This window comes from Procambarus clarkii, chromosome 78, assembly GCF_040958095.1.
Source record: "Procambarus clarkii isolate CNS0578487 chromosome 78, FALCON_Pclarkii_2.0, whole genome shotgun sequence".
In the NCBI taxonomy this organism is placed as follows: domain Eukaryota; kingdom Metazoa; phylum Arthropoda; class Malacostraca; order Decapoda; family Cambaridae; genus Procambarus; species Procambarus clarkii.
In genome coordinates, this window is record NC_091227.1 from 17,061,244 (window position 1) to 17,081,443 (window position 20,200).

Below are 20,200 nucleotides of genomic sequence, written 5' to 3' on the forward strand. Positions count from 1 at the left end.
TTCCTGAGCCTACTGGGCTCTATCATATCTACATTTGAAACTGTGTGTGTGTGTGTGTGTGTGTGTGTGTGTGTGTGTGTGTGTGTGTGTGTGTGTGTATGTGTGTGTGTGTGTATGTGTGTGTGTGTGTGTGTGTGTTCGAGGCTGGAGGTGAGGCCCTTAGGGAAAACCCTTATCCAAATTTTAGCAATAATTCCTGTTGGGTACATGCCCAACAGCAATTACCGTGCAAATGTTAGTGCAGCTAGCCCCGAGCCTCTGGCCTCCACCCTCTGACCAACCTTGGTCCTCTCCAGGTGTCGTGGATGAGAGCCCGTGATCTTCACCTGTTGACGGTGGGACGGTTCACCTACACGAGTGACGAGCGGTTCAAGGCGGTTCACCAGGCTGGGTCCCAGGACTGGCTTTTGATGATCCACTACGTCCAGCACCGCGACGGTGGCCCTTACGAGTGTCAGGTCTCAACCACACCGCCTATGACACACACTGTTTGGCTCACTGTTGTGGGTGAGTGTGGTGTGGTGGGGTGTTGTGTGGTGGTGTGTTGTGGTATAATGTGGTGGGGTGTTGTGTGGTGTGGGTGAGGTGGAGTATACACTGGGACAGAAATGGTGGTAGAAATGTAGTCAAAAATGATATATTTTTGATAATAATTTCGAAATATAATTCTGAATTGCCTGCATGATTTAGTATAGAGTATGGTACTATTATGAAGTTGTGATGTGATGAAATGGCATATGGTGTGGCATCATACAATATAGTGTAGAACAATAGAGTAGTTTTCAAGTATTTTGGTGCCGGGATGGTAGCGAAGCACCATCCCAGCACCGGGATGGTGCTGGGGTAATGATGGGGTATAGTGATGGGGTATAGTGATGGGGAAGTGATGGGGTATAGTGATGGAGTATAGTGATGGGGTATAGTGATGGGGAAGTGATGGGGTATAGTGATAGGGTATAGTGATGGGGAAGTGATGGGGTATAGTGTAGTGGTGCAGGTTATGGTGTAGTGACCTCCCCAGTGCCACACACGGGGCGTGCACCTCTGTGTTAACGAGTGTCAGGAAAGGTGTGCCAGCTATAATAAATGAACTTAACTTTTTCTTCCTTAACTTCTTGAAAGTTAAAGGAGAAAATATGGAATGTCTCAGGTTAAGATAGAGAGAGAGAGAGAGAGAGAGAGAGGAGAGAGAGAGAGAGAGAGAGAGAGAGAGAGAGAGAGAGAGAGAGAGAGAGAGAGAGAGAGAGAGGGAGGGAGGGAGAGAGAGAGAGAGAGAGGAGAGAGAGAGAGAGAGAGAGAGAGAGAGAGAGAGAGGGAGGGAGGGAGAGAGAGAGAGAGAGAGAGAGAGAGAGAGAGAGAGAAGAGAGAGAGAGAGAGAGAGAGAGAGAGAGAGAGAGAGAGAGAGAGAGAGAGAGAGAGAGAGAGAGAGAGAGAGAGAGAGAGAGAGAGTGAGAGAGAGAGAGGGGGGGAGAGCTACACTCACCAGAGCTACACTCCCTAGAGCTACACACACTAGAGCTACACTCACCAGAGGAGCTACACTCACCAGAGCTACACTCCCCAGAGCTACACACACTAGAGCTACACACACTAGAGCTACACACACTAGAGCTACACTCACTAGAGCTACACACACTAGAGCTACACACACTAGAGCTACACACACTAGAGCTACACACACTAGAGCTACACTAGAGCTACACACACTAGAGCTACACTCACTAGAGCTACACACACTAGAGCTACTCACACTAGAGCTACACACACTAGAGCTACACACACTAGAGCTACACTCACTAGAGCTACACACACTAGAGCTACACTAGAGCTACACACACTAGAGCTACACACACTAGAGCTACACACACTAGAGCTACACAAGAGCTACACACACTAGAGCTACACACACTAGAGCTACACTCACCAGAGCTACACTCACCAGAGCTACACTCACCAGAGCTACACCCACTAGAGCTACACTCACCAGAGCTACTCCCACTAGAGCTACACTCACCAGAGCTACACTCACCAGAGCTACACTCACCAGAGATACACCCACTAGAGCTACACCCACTAGAGCTACACACACTAGAGCTACACACACTAGAGCTACACACACTAGAGCTACACACACTAGAGCTACACCCACCAGAGCTACTCACACTAGAGCTACACTCACCAGAGCTACACTCACCAGAGCTACACTTACTAGAGCTACACTCACCAGAGCTACACTCACCAGAGCTACACTCACCAGAGATACACCCACTAGAGCTACACCCACTAGAGCTACACACACTAGAGCTACACACACTAGAGCTACACAAGAGCTACACCCACTAGAGCTACACACACACTAGAGCTACACACACTAGAGCTACACACACTAGAGCTACACTCACTAGAGCTACACACACTAGAGCTACACACACTAGAGCTACACTCACTAGAGCTACACACACTAGAGCTACACACACTAGAGCTACACCCACTAGAGTTACACACACTAGAGCTACACTAGAGCTACACACACTAGAGCTACACACACTAGAGCTACACTCACCAGAGCTACACACACTAGAGCTACACACACTAGAGCTACACACACTAGAGCTACACACACTAGAGCTACACACACTACAGCTACACTCACCAGAGCTACACTCACTAGAGCTACACTCACTAGAGCTACACACACTAGAGCTACACACACTAGAGCTACACTCACTAGAGCTACACACACTAGAGCTACACACACTAGAGCTACACCCACTAGAGTTACACACACTAGAGCTACACTAGAGCTACACACACTAGAGCTACACACACTAGAGCTACACTCACCAGAGCTACACACACTAGAGCTACACACACTAGAGCTACACACACTAGAGCTACACACACTAGAGCTACACACACTAGAGCTACACACACTAGAGCTACACTCACCAGGAGAGCTACACCCCACTAGAGCTACACACACTAGAGCTACACACACTAGAGCTACACACACTAGAGCACACTAGAGCTACACACACTAGAGCTACACACACTAGAGCTACACACACTAGAGCTACACAAGAGCTACACACACTAGAGCTACACACACTAGAGCTACCCTCACCAGAGCTACACTCACCCAGAGCTACACTCACCAGAGCTACACCCACTAGAGCTTACACTCACCAGAGCTACACCCACTAGAGCTACACTCACCAGAGCTACACTCACCAGAGCTACACTCACCAGAGATACACCCACTAGAGCTACACCACTAGAGCTACACACACTAGAGCTACACACACTAGAGCTACACACACTAGAGCTACACTAGAGCTACACACACTAGAGCTACACCACCAGAGCTACTCACACTAGAGCTACACTCACCAGAGCTACACTCACCAGAGCTACACTTACTAGAGCTACACTCACCAGAGCTACACTCACCAGAGCTACACTCACCAGAGCTACACTCACTAGAGCTACACCCACTAGAGCTACACACACTAGAGCTACACACAACTAAGCTACACCACTAGAGCTACACACACTAGAGCTACACCACACTAGAGCTACACCCACTAGAGCTACACACACTAGAGCTACACCCACTAGCGCTACACTCACTAGAGCTACACACACTAGAGCTACACCACTAGAGCTACACACACTAGAGCTACACACTACTAGAGCTACTACACACTAGAGCTACACCACTAGAGCTACACACACTAGAGCTACACACCTAGAGCTACACACACTAGAGCTACACACACTAGAGCTACACTCACCAGAGCTACACTACACTAGAGCTACACACACTAGAGCTACACTCACTAGAGCTACACACACTAGAGCTACAACACTAGAGCTACACATCACTAGAGCTACACTCACCTAGAGCTACACACACTAGAGCTACACACACTAGAGCTACACCACACTAGAGCTACACACACTAGAGCTACACACACTAGAGCTACACACACTAGAGCTACACTCACTAGAGCTACACACACTAGAGCTACACACACTAGAGCTACACACACTAGAGCTACACACACTAGAGCTACACTCACCTAGAGCTACACACACTAGAGCTACACACACTAGAGCTACACACACTAGAGCTACACACACTAGAGCTACACACACTAGAGCTACACACACTAGAGCTACACTACACCTAGAGCTACACACACTAGAGCTACACACACTAGAGCTACACTCACCAGAGCTACACACACTAGAGCTACACACACTAGAGCTACACTCACCTAGAGCTACACACACTAGAGCTACACACACTAGAGCTACACACACTAGAGCTACACACACTAGAGCTACACTCACACTAGAGCTACACACACTAGAGCTACACACACTAGAGCTACACACACTAGAGCTACACACACAGAGCTACACCCACTAGAGCTACACACACTAGAGCTACACACACTAGAGCTACACACACTAGAGCTACACTACACCTAGAGCTACACACACTAGAGCTCACACCCACTAGAGCTACACTCCACCTAGAGCTACACCCACTAGAGCTACCAACACACTAGAGCTACACACACTAAGCTACACACACTTAGAGCTACACACACTAGAGCTACACTCACCAGAAGCTACACCCACTAGAGCTACACACACTAGAGCTTACACACACTAGCGCTACACACACTAGAGCTACACACACATAGAGCTACACATCACCTTAGAGCTACACACACTAGCGCTCACACTCACCATAGAGCTACACCTCACTAGAGCTGACACACACTAGAGCTACACACACTAGAGCTACACACACTAGAGCTACACCACCAGAGCTACACACACTAGCAGCTACACTACACCTAGAAGCCTACACAACACTAGAGCTACACACACTAGAGCTACACTCACCAGAGCTACCACACACTAGAGCTACACACACTAGATCTACACACCACTAGAGCTACACTACACTAGAGCTAACACACACTAGAGCTACACACACTTGAGCTCTACACTCACACTAGAGCTACACACACTAGAGCTACATCACAACTAGAGCTACACTCACCTCGAGCTACACACACTAGAGCATACACACACTAGAGCTACACTCACCAGAGCTACACACACTAGAGCTACACACACCTAGAGCTACAGGCTACACACACTAGAGCTACACACACTAAGCTCACACACTAGAGCTACACACTAGAGTACACACTAGAGCTACACACACTAGAGCTACACACACTAGAGCTCACCACCAGAGCTCACACAAGGCACACACACTAGAGCTACATCACAGAGCTACACACACTAGAGCTACACACACTAGAGCTACACTCACCAGAGCTACACCATAAGCTACCACATTAGAGCTACACACACTAGAGCTACACACACTAGAGACACACACTAGAGCTACACACACTAGAGCTACACACCTAAGCTACACACACTAGAGCTACACACACAGAGTACACTCACCAGAGCTACACACACTAGAGCTACACACACTAGAGTACCCCTAGAGCACACACCTAGAGCTACACACACTAGAGCTACACACACTAGAGCTACACACACTAGAGCTACACACAGAGTACACTCCCAGAGCTACACTCACCAGAGCTACACTCCCTAGACTACAATTACCAGAGCAGTAATCAGTCCACAGTCACAGACCAACAATCACCAGCTGACAATAAAGACCTACCATCACCAGACTGGGATAACAAATTATCATCACCAGTTAACCATCAAACAACTACCAAATGGTCTCCCCATTAGACATTCTCAATTACCCATTACCCCCATTTCGAAGCCCCCTTAGCTAAGCTTCTCTGCACAGAGCCCCAGACGGTAGTGCTTGGGGGGCCAGAGCTGTACATCAACGCTGGCTCTGCCATCAACCTCACCTGCTTGGTCAAGCACAGCCCAGAGCCCCCACCTTACATATTCTGGTACCATGACGACGTGGTGAGTAGAGGGCAAGGTTTCTACCTGTATATTGGAGGTAGTGAGTAGAGGGAAGGTTTCTACCTGTATATTGGAGGTAGTGAGTAGAGGGAAGGTTTCTACTTGTATATTGGAGGTAGTGAGTAGTGGGAAGGTTTCTACTTGTATATTGGAGGTAGTGAGCAGAGGGAAGGTTTCTACTTGTATATTGGAGGTAGTGAGTAGAGGGAAGGTTTCTACTTGTATATTGGAGGTAGTGAGTAGAGGGCAAGGTTTCTACTTGTATATTGGAGGTAGTGAGTATAGGACAAGGTTTCTACTTGTGTATTAGGGGTAGTGAGAAGAGGTTAATGTTTCTACTTGTATATTAGGGGTAGTGAGTTGAGGGCAAGGTTTCTACTTGTATATTAGAGGTAGTGACAAGAGGTCAAGGTTTCTATTTCTATATTAGACATAGTGAGAAGTCAAGGTTTCTACTTGTATATTAGAGATAGTGAGAAGTCAAGGTTTCTACTTGTATATTAGAGATAGTGAGAAGTCAAGGTTTCTACTTGTATATTAGAGATAGTGAGAAGTCAAGGTTTCTACTTGTATATTAGAAGTAGTGACAAGAGGTCAAGGTTTCTACTTATGTACAACACAACAGCCCTCCCACCTGTTTAGATAGAACTTTTTGCAACTATGGACCATTGGTCATAGTTGTATTGGACAATTAGATAGAATTTGGTACTATGCACTTTATAAAGTTAGGAAAAATACAGCTAAAATCAATCTTAAATATTCCTAATCCTAGTATAGCACATATAAGTACTATATTAGGCCTCATAGAGCGAGTATTAGACCTATGATGGCTATGTAGCCTCTGCTTTGAGGATTCTTCTTTATAACTTCTGTTCTAAAGATTAATTGTAATATTTCCAATTTAACTCAGTAACTGCTCTCTACCCCCCACAACAACACTCTTCTCTATTCTCTATCCTATCGCTGCTATGGCACTACTCTCTATCCTCCATTATGGCACTATTCTTTTCTATTTGCACTACATATATATTCAACTCTATTTCACTCAAATTGAAATTCCCAACAATATACACATTTTCTTAATGTTTATATGATTTCTGCGTCAAATGGCTTACTTTTAATGTTGTGGTGATTTGAATCTCTCTACGTAAATGTTCCTTCTTACTATTACTTCTACCCAAATTTTCCTTGAAATTTAGAATATTGGGAAAAATATTGTTTCTCTAAATATATATGGAAATATTACAAAACTGTAAAATTTTTATAAATCTTTGGAAGTTTTAAAATCATTGTTATTATTATTAACTTCATTATTAGTGCCTTTTACGCTGCTCATTGTAGGAAGAATTCATAGAACAAAAAATGTGCTTACAATGTAACGTGAAATATTATAATTTATAATATTACTTCCGTGAAAAATTACTTTGTATATATTTTCCGAAGACTGTAATAATCTGATTATGTCTTAGGGCTTAATACCTAAAAAAGAAACTTGATTGGCATAGCTTCAGTATTTTCGAGGTATTTTTTTAATCCGTTTCGTCGCTGGCAATTCAAACAAATTAACAATAGTTAAAGTTTAGCTGATTTCTATAAAATGAAGCTTAACGTGAGGATATAAATCTGAAAGTGTTGTGTTCAATGAAAAACTTGAATCGAGAAAATTTTATAGCTAAAGGGAAGGTAATTATTACTAATTATCATAGCTAAGGGTATGAGTTCAATGGTAGCCAGTATGCGTTCAAGGGTGGGGGGCAGTGTACGTTCAATGGGGCCGGTATGCGTTCAAGGGGGCCAGTATGCGCTTAATGGGGGCCAGTATGCGTTCAATGGGGCCTAGAATACGTTCAATAAGGGTCAGTATGGGTTTAAGGGGAGCCCAATATGCGTTCAAGGGGCTAGAGTATGGCCAGTATGCGTTCCAGGAGGCCCAGAATGCGTTCAAGGAAGCCTTGAACGCATACCTGTTTAAGATGCTGAAAGCTGTCCTGATGCTCGCCAGCTTAGCCTGGTGTTGATGTGCTGATCTGTGCGTGATTAGTGATTAGCAATCACTAATCACTCTCCAGTGATTAGCAGTCGTAGCAACCGCAGAAATCTCCCTAAAGGGAACGGAAATAGTGCCTGTAATCTATTTTTTTATCCAGTGAGTAATTATGAAGATGCTGCATATTGGCAGAGCCAGCAGCCCTGAGTGGCAAGTCTTGTGGGAGCCTCATCTCGCTAATGGGGCCGCGCAAGGCTTCTTGCTCAGAAGTGCTCCTCTTATGATCGCAGTTCGAATCCAAAATAGGTGAAATCGGTCGAGTGTCGCAATGATATGTTTTCCCCCAGAGAGAGAAAAGTGGTGGAGACTCTCCACCGCCACTCTCCCGCACCAGCTAACTCTCCACCATCACCACTCTCCCCCCGCAGCTGTTGAGCTACGACTCCGGACGCGGAGAGGTGAGTGTGACGACAGAGAATGGACAGGATACTGTATCACGGTTGCTGATCCAGCACGCCGCCGCTCTCGACTCTGGTCGGTACGCCTGTTCTCCCGCCACCGCCCCCACGCACGCCATCACTGTCCACGTTATCAACAGTACGTGCTTCCCTTGTGGGTATTAACAGTAGGTGGCCAGCTAACAGTAGGTGAGGGACCTAACAGTAGGTGATGACCTGTGTGTGTGTGTGTGTGTGTGTCTGTTCTCACCTTGATGTACCATAATTCACTGATGTCCGGGAAAATTAACAGGAATTTCCTGTTTTTCATAACTTGCCCGTAGTCGCATAAAACAGTTATTCGTAACTTGCCCGTAGTCACATAAAACAGTTATTCGTAACTTGCCCGTAGTCGCATAAAACAGTTATTCGTAACTTGCCCGTAGTCGCATAAAACAATTATTCGTAACTTGCGTGATGGATGAATAGATAGATGGATGGATTAATGGACATATGGATAGTTGGATGGATAGATGTATAGATGGATAAACTGATGGGACACAGAAAACCACACACAGACACCACCTTCTTGCTCCTTAGTACATACTTAAAGAGAGAATGTCTGTCTGTCGTTCTAAATGTGGAGGCCAGAGGCTTGGGGCTAGCCTCACATAACGTTTTCAGGATACGGGGGCAGACATCTGTAGACCTACATAGACATTGGCTCGTCTAGGTAGGTCTGAGTTAAGTGGTGAAACATATATTAGCAATTCAAAAGACCCCAAGGTTATATTCATGGAAGGAAGTGTGACATATGTCGTGTGATTTCCGTGGAGTTTGTGAAAAAGAAAATAAAAGGAAAAGGAAAAAAGAGAATAACAGCGATTTTGTTCACAATTCCTGTCAATTATATCGCGTATCACCCTTGTATCCCTCTTATAAGCGTGAGTAGATGTATTTTTATAACACACTACAATGTGTTCCCCTGGGGGCGATTATCCTCCCCTGACGGCCGGTTATACCCAGTCAAGTGGCGAGTTAGGTGAATGATTTTGATGCTAACGATTCCCTCGAATTGTGTATTGTAGTAATTGTTAGTCACAATAACTTGGCGGCTACGTTGGAGTTCACGTTGCAAGAGCTGCCAAGAAGAGTATAAGTATTGAACGTTCAACATGTGCAATAATGACGCTTCTCGTATACCCTTGTCAATACAGTCACTCTTACCGTTCGTATATTTACCTGCATCAGTTGGTTTACGGTACACTGTGACAAGTCTACCAGATTTACCATCCACGTCAACATCGAGGAATGGCGTCCTGCCTTCCACACCTTTCTCGACAGTGACTCTCAAGTCTCAGACTTCTTGAAGCCGGCCCTCGAAGCCTCTCTAATGTAATCTCGTCGTCAACACACATGAATATGTCGTCGAGTATATACTGAGGCTCAGGCCAGCCATCTGAAGGTGGACGACTCAACGTGAGACATTAATGCCTGGACGAACACGGCACCCAACGGGGCCTCTGGCCACCCCATCAACCTGGAAATAGAGCTTGCTCGCTGGACACAGTAAAGGAGCTTCAGTGTTGCAACCCCTCAGCTTATCCTGCAAGATTGCTCGAGGAACCTTGGGTGCAGACAAGTGCTCTTGTTGATACACATATTATCATGTTCCGTTGAGTAGCAGTTAGGTACCTTGGTAACTTTCCCTTTTAAGGCTAGCTCAGTAGCGTAGTTCATAGAGCGTCTGCCTCCGATGGCAGAGGTCGGGTGTTCGAGGCCCCTAGTGCCAAAAGTGAATGAAATATATTTATATTGAATGAAAGAGCGGAAGAGACCTTAAACACACTTTTAAAGCCCCTAATTTCAGACTAGGCAGAACCTTTCCATTGTCACTTGACCCGAGGAAGTTTCCAGGCCTCATGGGGCTTCAGATCTTTGGTCATTCCTCTTGGAATATTGTCTTGACTTCTGACTCACTACAGTCACTACAATATAAGCTTTTGTGGCGAAATCATCTCTGAAAACGATCATCTTCCGGTGTCTTCTTCAAATAAAAACGAAAATTCGATTACAGAAACTTCAAATTCTTGAGAGACGCAGGGCGGTATAGAAGCCCATGAGACGACCTCATAACCCATGAAATTCTGATTATGGGGAAGCTTTAGCAGTATTGGAGAGTCAGAAATAATAGTGAGGAGGCTGGTGCTACTCTGATGAAAATTATGTGTAATATGTAACCCTTGTATTTTGGGTCTGAAGGAAACGGGAGTGATATTGTAGTGATGTTACGGAGAGCTTTTGTAGTGAAGATGTTATGACGATGGGGATCTTCAGCCGACCTTTACACATCACCCCATCCTCCTGTTTAGACAGTACGTGGAGTAACTATGTTGAACACCATACAAGTATTGACGTAATGGACAATTAGAAAGTAGAAATGGGCACTAATGAATTTGGATAAACCGAAAACAGTTTTGTATTTATGGTGCTAAGAAAATCTAACCTAACCATCTTTGGTCTAATACACCCATTCTAGCTTGTGCTCTCACATCTGATTCCTGGTCATGTGGGGTCTTCCACACCATCCACACCTGATTCCTGGTCATGTGGAGTCAACCACACTTATCCACACCTGATTCCTGGTCATGTGGGGTCAACCACACTTATCCACACCTGATTCCTGGTCATGTGGGGTCAACCACACTTATCCACACCTGACTCCTGGTCATGTGGGGTCTTCCACACCATCCACACCTGACTTCTGGAATAAGAATTTCCAGCAATGTGTTCCAGCGGCTGGTCAGGTCTCGCCAGAGTTGACAGTCATGCTATTTCCTGCAGATATAACAGCGGAACTATTTCCTGCTGATGATGCTGCTATTTGCTGCTGTGTGTGTGTGTGTGTGTGTGTGTGTGTGTGTGTGTGTGTGTGTGTGTGTGTGTGTGTGTGTGTGTGTGTGTGTGTTCACCTAGTTGTGTTTGCGGGGGTTGAGCTTTGCTCTTTCGGCCCTCCTCTCAACTGTCAATCAACTGTTTACTACTTTTTGTGTGTGTGTGTGTATGTGTGTGTGTGTGTGTATGTGTGTGTGTGTGTGTGTGTGTGTGTGTGTGTGTGTGTGTGTGTGTGTGTGTGTGTGTGTGCACTCACGTAGTGTGTACTGCCCTCTGTACACACTAGGCAACCACAGCCATCACTAGGACGTACACAGCCACCACACAACCACAGCCACCACACAACCACAGCCACCACACAACCACAACCACCACACAACCACAGCCAACAACCACGGCCAACATAAGAACTGCCTTTAGAAACTTTTGTAAGGAATCGTTCAGGACCTTGTATACCACTTATGGCAGACCAATCCTGGAGTATTCAGCTCCAGCCTGGAGTCCATACCTAGTTAAACACAAGACAAGGTTAGAGAAGATTCAGAGGTATTGAATCACAGAGGTATATAGTCCCAGAACTGTGAGGTATGAGCTACTAGGAAAGGCAATGGGAGCTAAACCTCACGTCCCTGGAAGACAGAAGAGTAAGGGGGCATGATCACCACATACAAGATTCTCAGAGGAATTGATAGGAGTAGATAAAGACAGACTATCTACCACAAGGGGCACACTCACTATGGGACACAGATGGAAATTGAGTGCCCAAAAGAGCCATAGAGACGTTAGAAAGAATTTTTTCAGTGTCAGAGTAGTAGACAAATGGAATGCATTAGGAAGTGATGTGGTGGAGGCTGACTCCATACACAGCTATAAGTGTAGATATGATAGAGCTCAGTAAGCTCAGGAACCTGTACATTAGTTGATTGACAGTTGAGAGGCGAGACCAAAGAACCAGAGCTCAACCCCCGCAAGCACAATTAGGTAAGTACACACACACACACACACACACACGCACACACACACACACACACACACACACACACATACACACACACACACACACACACCCACACACACACACACACACACACACACACACACACACACACACACACACACACACACACACACACGATCCAAGAGTCAATGCTCGATCCTGCAGACACAACTAGGTGAGTACACACACACACGAAGAACCCGTCATAAAAATTGGGGAACTTGGAGCGATCGTGTTATGAAAGAGCGTCCTGGACGTGTAATATCAGGAAAAGTGAGCAAGTAACAGAGGAAAATAGTCCTCGGGGATATTGAGAGAGGGGAAAAACTCAAAGTTTTGAGGTGAGAAGAAAGATCTGTCAAAGTCGTAAGAGAGAGGAGCAAAAACCCATCAGGAATGTAAGCAAGGAGTTATGGATCTGTCATGGCAGTGAGGAAACATGATGGAAATATACCCCAGAATTTTCTCAGTAGGGAGAGAAAGGTGTGTGAGAGGGAGAGAATATGGGAAGGAGGAAGGGAGGAAGAATGAGGAGGAAGGGGGGAAGAATGAGGAGGAAGGGAGAAAGAATGAGGAGGAAAGGAGGAAGAATGAGGAGGAAGGATTCACGGATCTCTCTCCTCATAGCTTCCTGAATGGGAAGGGAATTATCAGGGGGGAAAGCCCCAAGCCATTACAACTATATAACAAGAGTTGTGGTTGTTGTGGGGTTGTGTTGCTTCTATCTTGAAGAGTTCTTGAACTCTTCGTGGGGGGTTCGAATATGACCCTGGCATGCTGTTCCCTTTTGAATTCTGGCCACCCTGACCAGCCTATGATCATCCCGTACCCCAGACCATTCCCTCTGCCAATTTGGGTGAGGCTAGCCTCAGACATCTGGCCTCCAACTTTGAACAGCTTGTCTGTCATAGTTGGACGGCTGCATACGAAAGGGTGGCTAATATATGAGCCTCTCCTTAGTAATATGAACAAAGAGTCGTTCAAAATCTTGTGCACGATCTTATGTCAGGGCAAGTATAGAATATGCGGCACCGGCGTGGAGTTCACATCTTGATAAACACAAAACTAAGCTGGAGAATGTTCAGAGGTGTGTCACCAGACTAGTCCCAGAGCTGAGAGGTGTGAGCTACATGGAACGGCTGCGGGTGTCACTGGAAGATAGAAGAAACAGGAGAGATATGATTTAGACATACTAAATACACAGGGGAATAGACAGGACAGAGTATTTAACACGGGTAGTACACGCACATGAAGACACAGATGGAAAATAAATATCCAAATGTGACACAAAAACTTTGGAAAGAATTTTGTTCAGTTCCCGAGTAGCGAACAATTGGAACACGCTAAGGATAGAAGTGGTGGAGGCAGACTCCATACACATCTTTAAATGTAGATATGAAAGAGCCCAATAGACTCTGAAACCTATTCACCAGGGGACAAAGAGCTGAGAGGCGGGACCCAAGAGCCGTGGCTCATCCTCCCCAACTACCAATATGTGGGTTTAACAAGTTGAGTGCATTTGATATTGGGGAATTATTCAAGCATTATAAGACAAGAATTTCCCGTGCACAAAAGGTAACAACAGCTTAATGGACCAATAGAAGGTTAAGGAGCAGTCTGTCAATTTTTTATTTATATATACGAGAGTTCTAACATTCTTGTAAAGCCACTGGCACGCATAGCGTTTCGGGCAGGTCCCTAATCCTAATTTTCCCTGGAATACGACCCGCCAAATCGTTTAACAACCAGGTACGCATTCACTGCTGGGTGAACAGAGGCTACAGTTAAGGATCGACACCCGGTCAATCCTCCCCCGGCCAGGATACGAACCCAGGCCAAAGCGCTCCGAGCGAGTGCTTTACCACTGCGCCACGGGAACCACACTTGACCAAAGACTGTTCCTATACGGGGTACATGAAAACAGAGTTAGAAAACGAGAGTTGCTCGAAAGGGTACACTTCAACAACTTGTTGGTGGAACTACCTTAGCAGTGCATTAAAGTGCATTTCCAGGATATTGGCGAGTTTTATCAACCCGGGAAGCTGAAAGAGCTTTCTATTCACCCGTGTGGACCAGTCCAGCCCTTACCCGACGAGGACGCGTCCTCCACTCTCCCTCCATGTATGAGAGAGAGTGGCCAGTAATGGTGGGATTCAGAAAGAGACAGAGAGACCGATAAAGAGACATGCAGAGAGAGAGAGAGAGAGAGAGAGAGAGAGAGAGAGAGAGAGAGAGAGAGAGAGAGAGAGAGAGAGAGAGAGAGAGAGAGAGAGAGAGAGAGAGAGAGACCGATAAAGAGACAAGCAGAGAGAGAGAGAGACCGAAAAAGAGACAAGCAGAGAGAGAGAGAGAGAGACCGAAAAAGAGACAAGCAGAGAGAGAGAGAGAGAGAGAGAGAGAGAGAGAGAGAGAGAGAGAGAGAGAGAGAGAGAGAGAGAGAGACCGATAAAGAGACAAGCAGAGAGAGAGAGAGACCGAAAAAGAGACAAGCAGAGAGAGAGAGAGAGAGAGAGAGAGAGAGAGAGAGAGAGAGAGAGAGAGAGAGAGAGAGAGAGAGAGAGACCGATAAAGAGACAAGCAGAGAGAGAGAGAGACCGAAAAAGAGACAAGCAGAGAGAGAGAGAGAGAGAGAGAGAGAGAGAGAGAGAGAGAGAGAGAGAGAGAGAGAGAGAGAGAGAGAGAGAGAGAGAGAGAGAGAGAGAGAGAGAAAGAGATAAGCAGAAAGAGAGGTAAAGAAAGATACTCAGAGTGAGACAGAGAAGTAGAAAATACCTTGTCTAAATCAGTGATCATTTGCGTTTACATTTTAGGATGATTAATTGTAAATACTGGTTAGGCTGGATATATATTATTAATTAAAATAAGCTTTATTAGTGCTACTGCTCTCAGTAATACAGAAAATAATTACATTTTATCCAATAATTTATAGAACTGTTCAAGAGACTGAATGCGTTCATATTTCAGCCACATTAATTTAGAGAGAGAGTGCAGGCATCGAGTGCAGGATAGAGTGCAGGCACAGAGTTCAAGCACAGAGGGCAGAGTGCAGGGTAGAGTGCATTATAATCCTACGTCACCAAGAACACTGAGTGGAGACCAGTACTCACCTCTGCTGGCCATAGAACAGTCGTTAAGTGCCTGTTCTTATGCCCCAATCAAGTGCCTGTTCTTATGTTCCAATCAAGTTCCTGTTCTTGTACTCCAATCAAGTTCCTGCCCTTATGTTCCAATCAAGTTCCTGCTCTTATGCTCCAATCAAGTTCCTGCTCTTATGCTCCAATCAAGTTCCTGCCCTTATGTTCCAATCAAGTTCCTGCTCTTATGCTCCAATCAAATTCCTGCTCTTATGCTCCAATCAAGTTCCTGCTCTTATGCTCCAATCAAGTTCCTGCTCTTATGCTCCAATCAAGTTCCTGCTCTTATGTTCCAATCAAGTGAATAAGCTCATGGCATAAGTCTTACGGGTGTACTTTATTTCTCCTTTATTGCGAACCTTTTTATAAGCAAAATAAAATGTTTTATTAGTAGCATGTAAAATTTGTTTGGAAAAAATAAATTAGGGATCATCGGGTGATTACCTCAAATAATTAGCATATTGTCGTGATTGGATATTTAATATTTTAGTGAATGAAAAACAGCATTCCCATGCAAATTATTGTTTCCAATCAGTCCGTTCCGCGTCACAACGAACACAATATCAAGTGATTAGCTAATCAGAAATGTACCAACCCAAGCCACCCACATCCTAACGAGGCATAGCAAACGAGGATATTAATGAGCAACTGCTAATCATAGTGAGTTAAATTATTAATCCAATTTTAGGGGGTGTACGAACATGAGAGTTTCGGATATTTCGTACATAATATTAGGCATTCCTTAAAGGCCCCTTTGTAGCCCAATATTTTGTGCTACAAAGAGGCCTAAGCTCCTTAAGACTCCAAAGGGACCTGAACAAAGGGGTAAGGGCCACAACCAGGTGCCCTATCCTACAAGTTGCAATTCCTTGCTCCACGGAGATGTTCAGCTCTTGCATGTGCAGCATTCTTGCTTGTTCTTGAAGGTGCAAGGGATTCTTGGCTACCCTTAGCCACCTGCTTTGCAACATGAATATATCACAGATACTAAAGACCTCCTTTCAACTTCTTAAGATCCATCGTTCAACAACCTGCCCAGTCAACAGGAAGTCCATTGGCGGTTAAACCCACGAGTTAATGAGTGCATGAGGGCCAGATTGGATCGTCTTGAGTGCAAACGGAATCTCTTATTGGGTGTCACGGTCGTTAAGGAGAGAGTGTTTAGTCTGGTTATCGGAATATTCGAGGATAGCAATATGTTAAGAGATATGAATGTGGGGGCGGGGGGGGGGGGGGGATCCACGGCGCCTACTGTACTACTATCACCACTATCACTACCACCACCTGTACCACTACCACCACCGCCACAACCACACCACCGCTATAGTAACCACCACCACCACCACCGTCACACCACCACACTACCACCACCACACCATCACCACACTACCACCACACCACAACACCATCACCTCACTACCACACCACCACCACACCACCACCACCACCACCACCACCACCACACTACAACCACACCACTACCACCACCACTCCACCACACCACCGCCACCACACCACACCGCCACCACTACCACCACACCACCACCACCACACTACCACCATCACCACCACACCACCACCACCACACCACCACTCCACCACTCCACCACTCCACCACACCACCACACCATCACCACCACACCACCACCACCACCACCACACTATCACCACCACCACACCACCACCACACCACCACCACACCACCACCACCACCACCACACACTACCACCACCGCCACTACAGCATCTCCTCTCTCCCACCCTGACACATTTTGCTCTCAGGGGGAAAACATTGTGTGAGAAAGTTTTCTCTGGTGGAGTCTGGCTTTAATCTGAGATATTTTTCTTCTGTCATAATTAGGAAAGTTTCTGCGAGGTTCTGGATAGTAAAAGTTGGAGTATTGGTGGTGTCAGGCTAATTTTTACCTCTACTTGGGTTTATGGCGCGCTCTGAAAATTTATGGCTGACAGGTATGAAGCTTAGAGGACGGGGGGGATAATTTGACAGGGGTGATCGCAGGGGTCTGTCTATACTGTCCAAAAATGGCCTGTGTGGTTGTAGGTCATTCTCCCTATGATTGTTCATCTCACTCACCCACACACACACACACACACAGACACGCACACACACACACACACACACATACACACACACATACACACACACTACGGGGCCTCGTAGCCTGGTGGATAGCGCACAGGACTCGTAATTCTGTGGCGCGGGTTCGATTCCCGCACGAGGCAGAAACAAATGGGCAAAGTTTCTTTCACCCTAAGTGCCCCTGTTACCTAGCAGTAAATAGGTACCTGGGAGTTAGTCAGCTGTCACGGGCTGCTTCCTGGGGTGTGTGTGTGTGGTGTGGGGGGGAAAAAAAAGTAGTTAGTAAACAGTTGATTGATAGTTGAGAGGCGGGCCGAAAGAGCAAAGCTCAACCCCCGCAAAAACACAACTAGTAAACACACACGCACAAACACATGACAACAACAACAACATTGTCAACAACTGTCAACAACATTGACAGTAGAGAGGTGGGCCAAATGAGCAAAACTCAACCCCCACAAGCACAACTAGATGAATACAACTAGGTGAATACACACTGTTACGGCCCTCTCGGGACGCAACGGGGTTCTCACTCTGATGTTGTTAGAGGAAGATATAAGTATCCGTTCCCAAGCCAGTAGTGGCTATCAAGGGATGAGATCCGTGACGCAAGTAACTTAAAGGGAGTAGGGAAAGAAAGCTAAGAACTTAATATAATATAATCTTCACCATCACCATTTAAATATATAAAATAATAGAGTACACAAGGGGGAGGGGTATTAATGCTATGCAAGGGGATTATTCACTGTAGTCTTCTGCTGGAGACTATGGATCCTCGAAGCTAGGTGCTGAGTCCGCGGTGCTTTCTTCGTGGCCTCAAGACGTGTCCTCTGAGAACGCCGAGCCTACCCTGGCCACAGGTCAGCCACTACACAGGTCCACTGGGGGCACCGTCGTGGAGGCCGTCAACCACACCTCCAGCAGGTCTGCTGGCAGGTACTGAGCCAACAAGGCTGGTACGGCCACTCCACGAACGATAAAAGGGGTACGCCCTAGACAGGAGTCTCGTGTGATATCACCAATCACCCTCCTGTCCTCAATACCCCAGTGGATTATCGTCTCCAACCGTCGGTCCCGGGTAAATCCTTTAACTGCCACTCCAATGGCAGGCTAACACACCACAGTGTTCTTCCGGGGGGACGACGTCACAAAAGCTGCAGCAAACTTCACTGTATGGAGACTGGCTGCCTCGGGTAGACTGACTCAACCTTCAACACAGTGGTCCCAGGTCGGCTCTGTAAACAGACACGTCATCAATAACTGGGACACTAATACACCACACTCACAGGCTCAGATACAAACGCCCGACATATCCAGCCCATAGATGGCGCTGTCGTCGGAGCACCACCTCACCAGAGGTCAGGAGCGGCGGTGTTGAGCGCTGAACCAGACTGGAAACTGGTCCTCGAGGCCAGTACACGCTGTCCTCACTAGGTGTCGTCGTTCGTTTGGCGGGGGTTTCGGGAGCTGACCCACAGATGGCGTGTTTGTCACTGCTCCAGGCTCGGACGCTGAATCCGGGTCCGTAACACCTCCCCACCAAAAAGAATTTGGTTTGGGGTTCTATAAAAAACACAAACCAAATTAGCAGGGCGACACAACTCCAAAAGGACTTACTTATCCTATGAACTGGAGTGATGAGGCTGTCTTGTCCACAGAACTTTTCTACCGAGAAACTCTGGCACAAAGGGAGCTTGAAAATGGCAGACGATGACCTGCCTGACGTAATCTTCCACGTCTCCACTGCGATGTCAAGCAGGGGCGTCGTCTCACATTTCTCGAGTACGGATTGGTTTCGACACGATCTGGGGTGACTCGACACTTCCCTATGTCGTGGCACCGATGATGGCTGACCACAGACGGCATTTCTGGTGCCAGTCCGATGGTCCTTCAGGGAGACAGGAACCTGGAATACAGGGGTCTGATAATTCAGAGTGATCGCGACAGTGGATAAGTCAATACTTACAGCATACCCTACTAGGTTCACACCTAGGCCCAACAGGGCTGCTTGTACGTCGCAGATGGCATTCACTCTGCCACCGTCAGGTCGACCAACGTTCCGCATAACGCTGCATTGAGGCTCAGCTATCACGCGAGGGGTGTCAACCTGTCGGAAACAGTCACTCAATTTATCACATGTCGTACCTCCTGTATCAACCATTACCTTCCAGGTCCCTTCTTCAACTGCAACACCTGCAGTACAAATCTCCAATCCCTGGGACCTCTTCACGATGTTCACGGGAGCCATCATCCTTCGGGTCGTACACTGATCCTTACTGAGAACACAGAGAGCACATAGGAGAACAAAACAAAATACCGGTAGGAAACATTTGGCAATTCGAGGGATAAGTTTCCTGAGCTTGTCATGTCCATAGCCGGCATGGACAGAAGAGGGCACTAGACCTTTTGAACACACCTCACATACCTCTGACGTCTGGGGAATCTCTGGCTGGTCCACTACATGCTGTAACTTGCCATACCGCAAGCACACCTCAGCCTTCGCTCCAGACTCGTTGGTATCCATGGGTGTCTGCACACAAGGCCTCTTTTCTAGCTCAGGTACTTCTGCCATCGTAACCTCATGTTCCTCGTCGAGAGAATCAGGAGACACTGCTAAATAACTGTCGATCTGCGGGGGAGAGGACAAATTAGACATGTT

General features: G+C 46.4%; 1 protein-coding gene across 1 annotated transcript in view; it reads left to right on the forward strand.

Moving 5' to 3' along the window:
- Positions 1-20,200, forward strand: part of LOC138357382 (zwei Ig domain protein zig-8-like) — a 158,012-nt gene that overhangs the window by 127,561 nt on the left and 10,251 nt on the right. Inside the window, exons 4-6 of the mRNA XM_069314099.1 lie at positions 297-507; positions 5,864-5,991; positions 8,407-8,575. Of these exons, the coding sequence (XP_069170200.1) occupies positions 297-507; positions 5,864-5,991; positions 8,407-8,575 (508 nt within the window). The remainder of the gene's footprint in view (positions 1-296; positions 508-5,863; positions 5,992-8,406; positions 8,576-20,200) is intronic.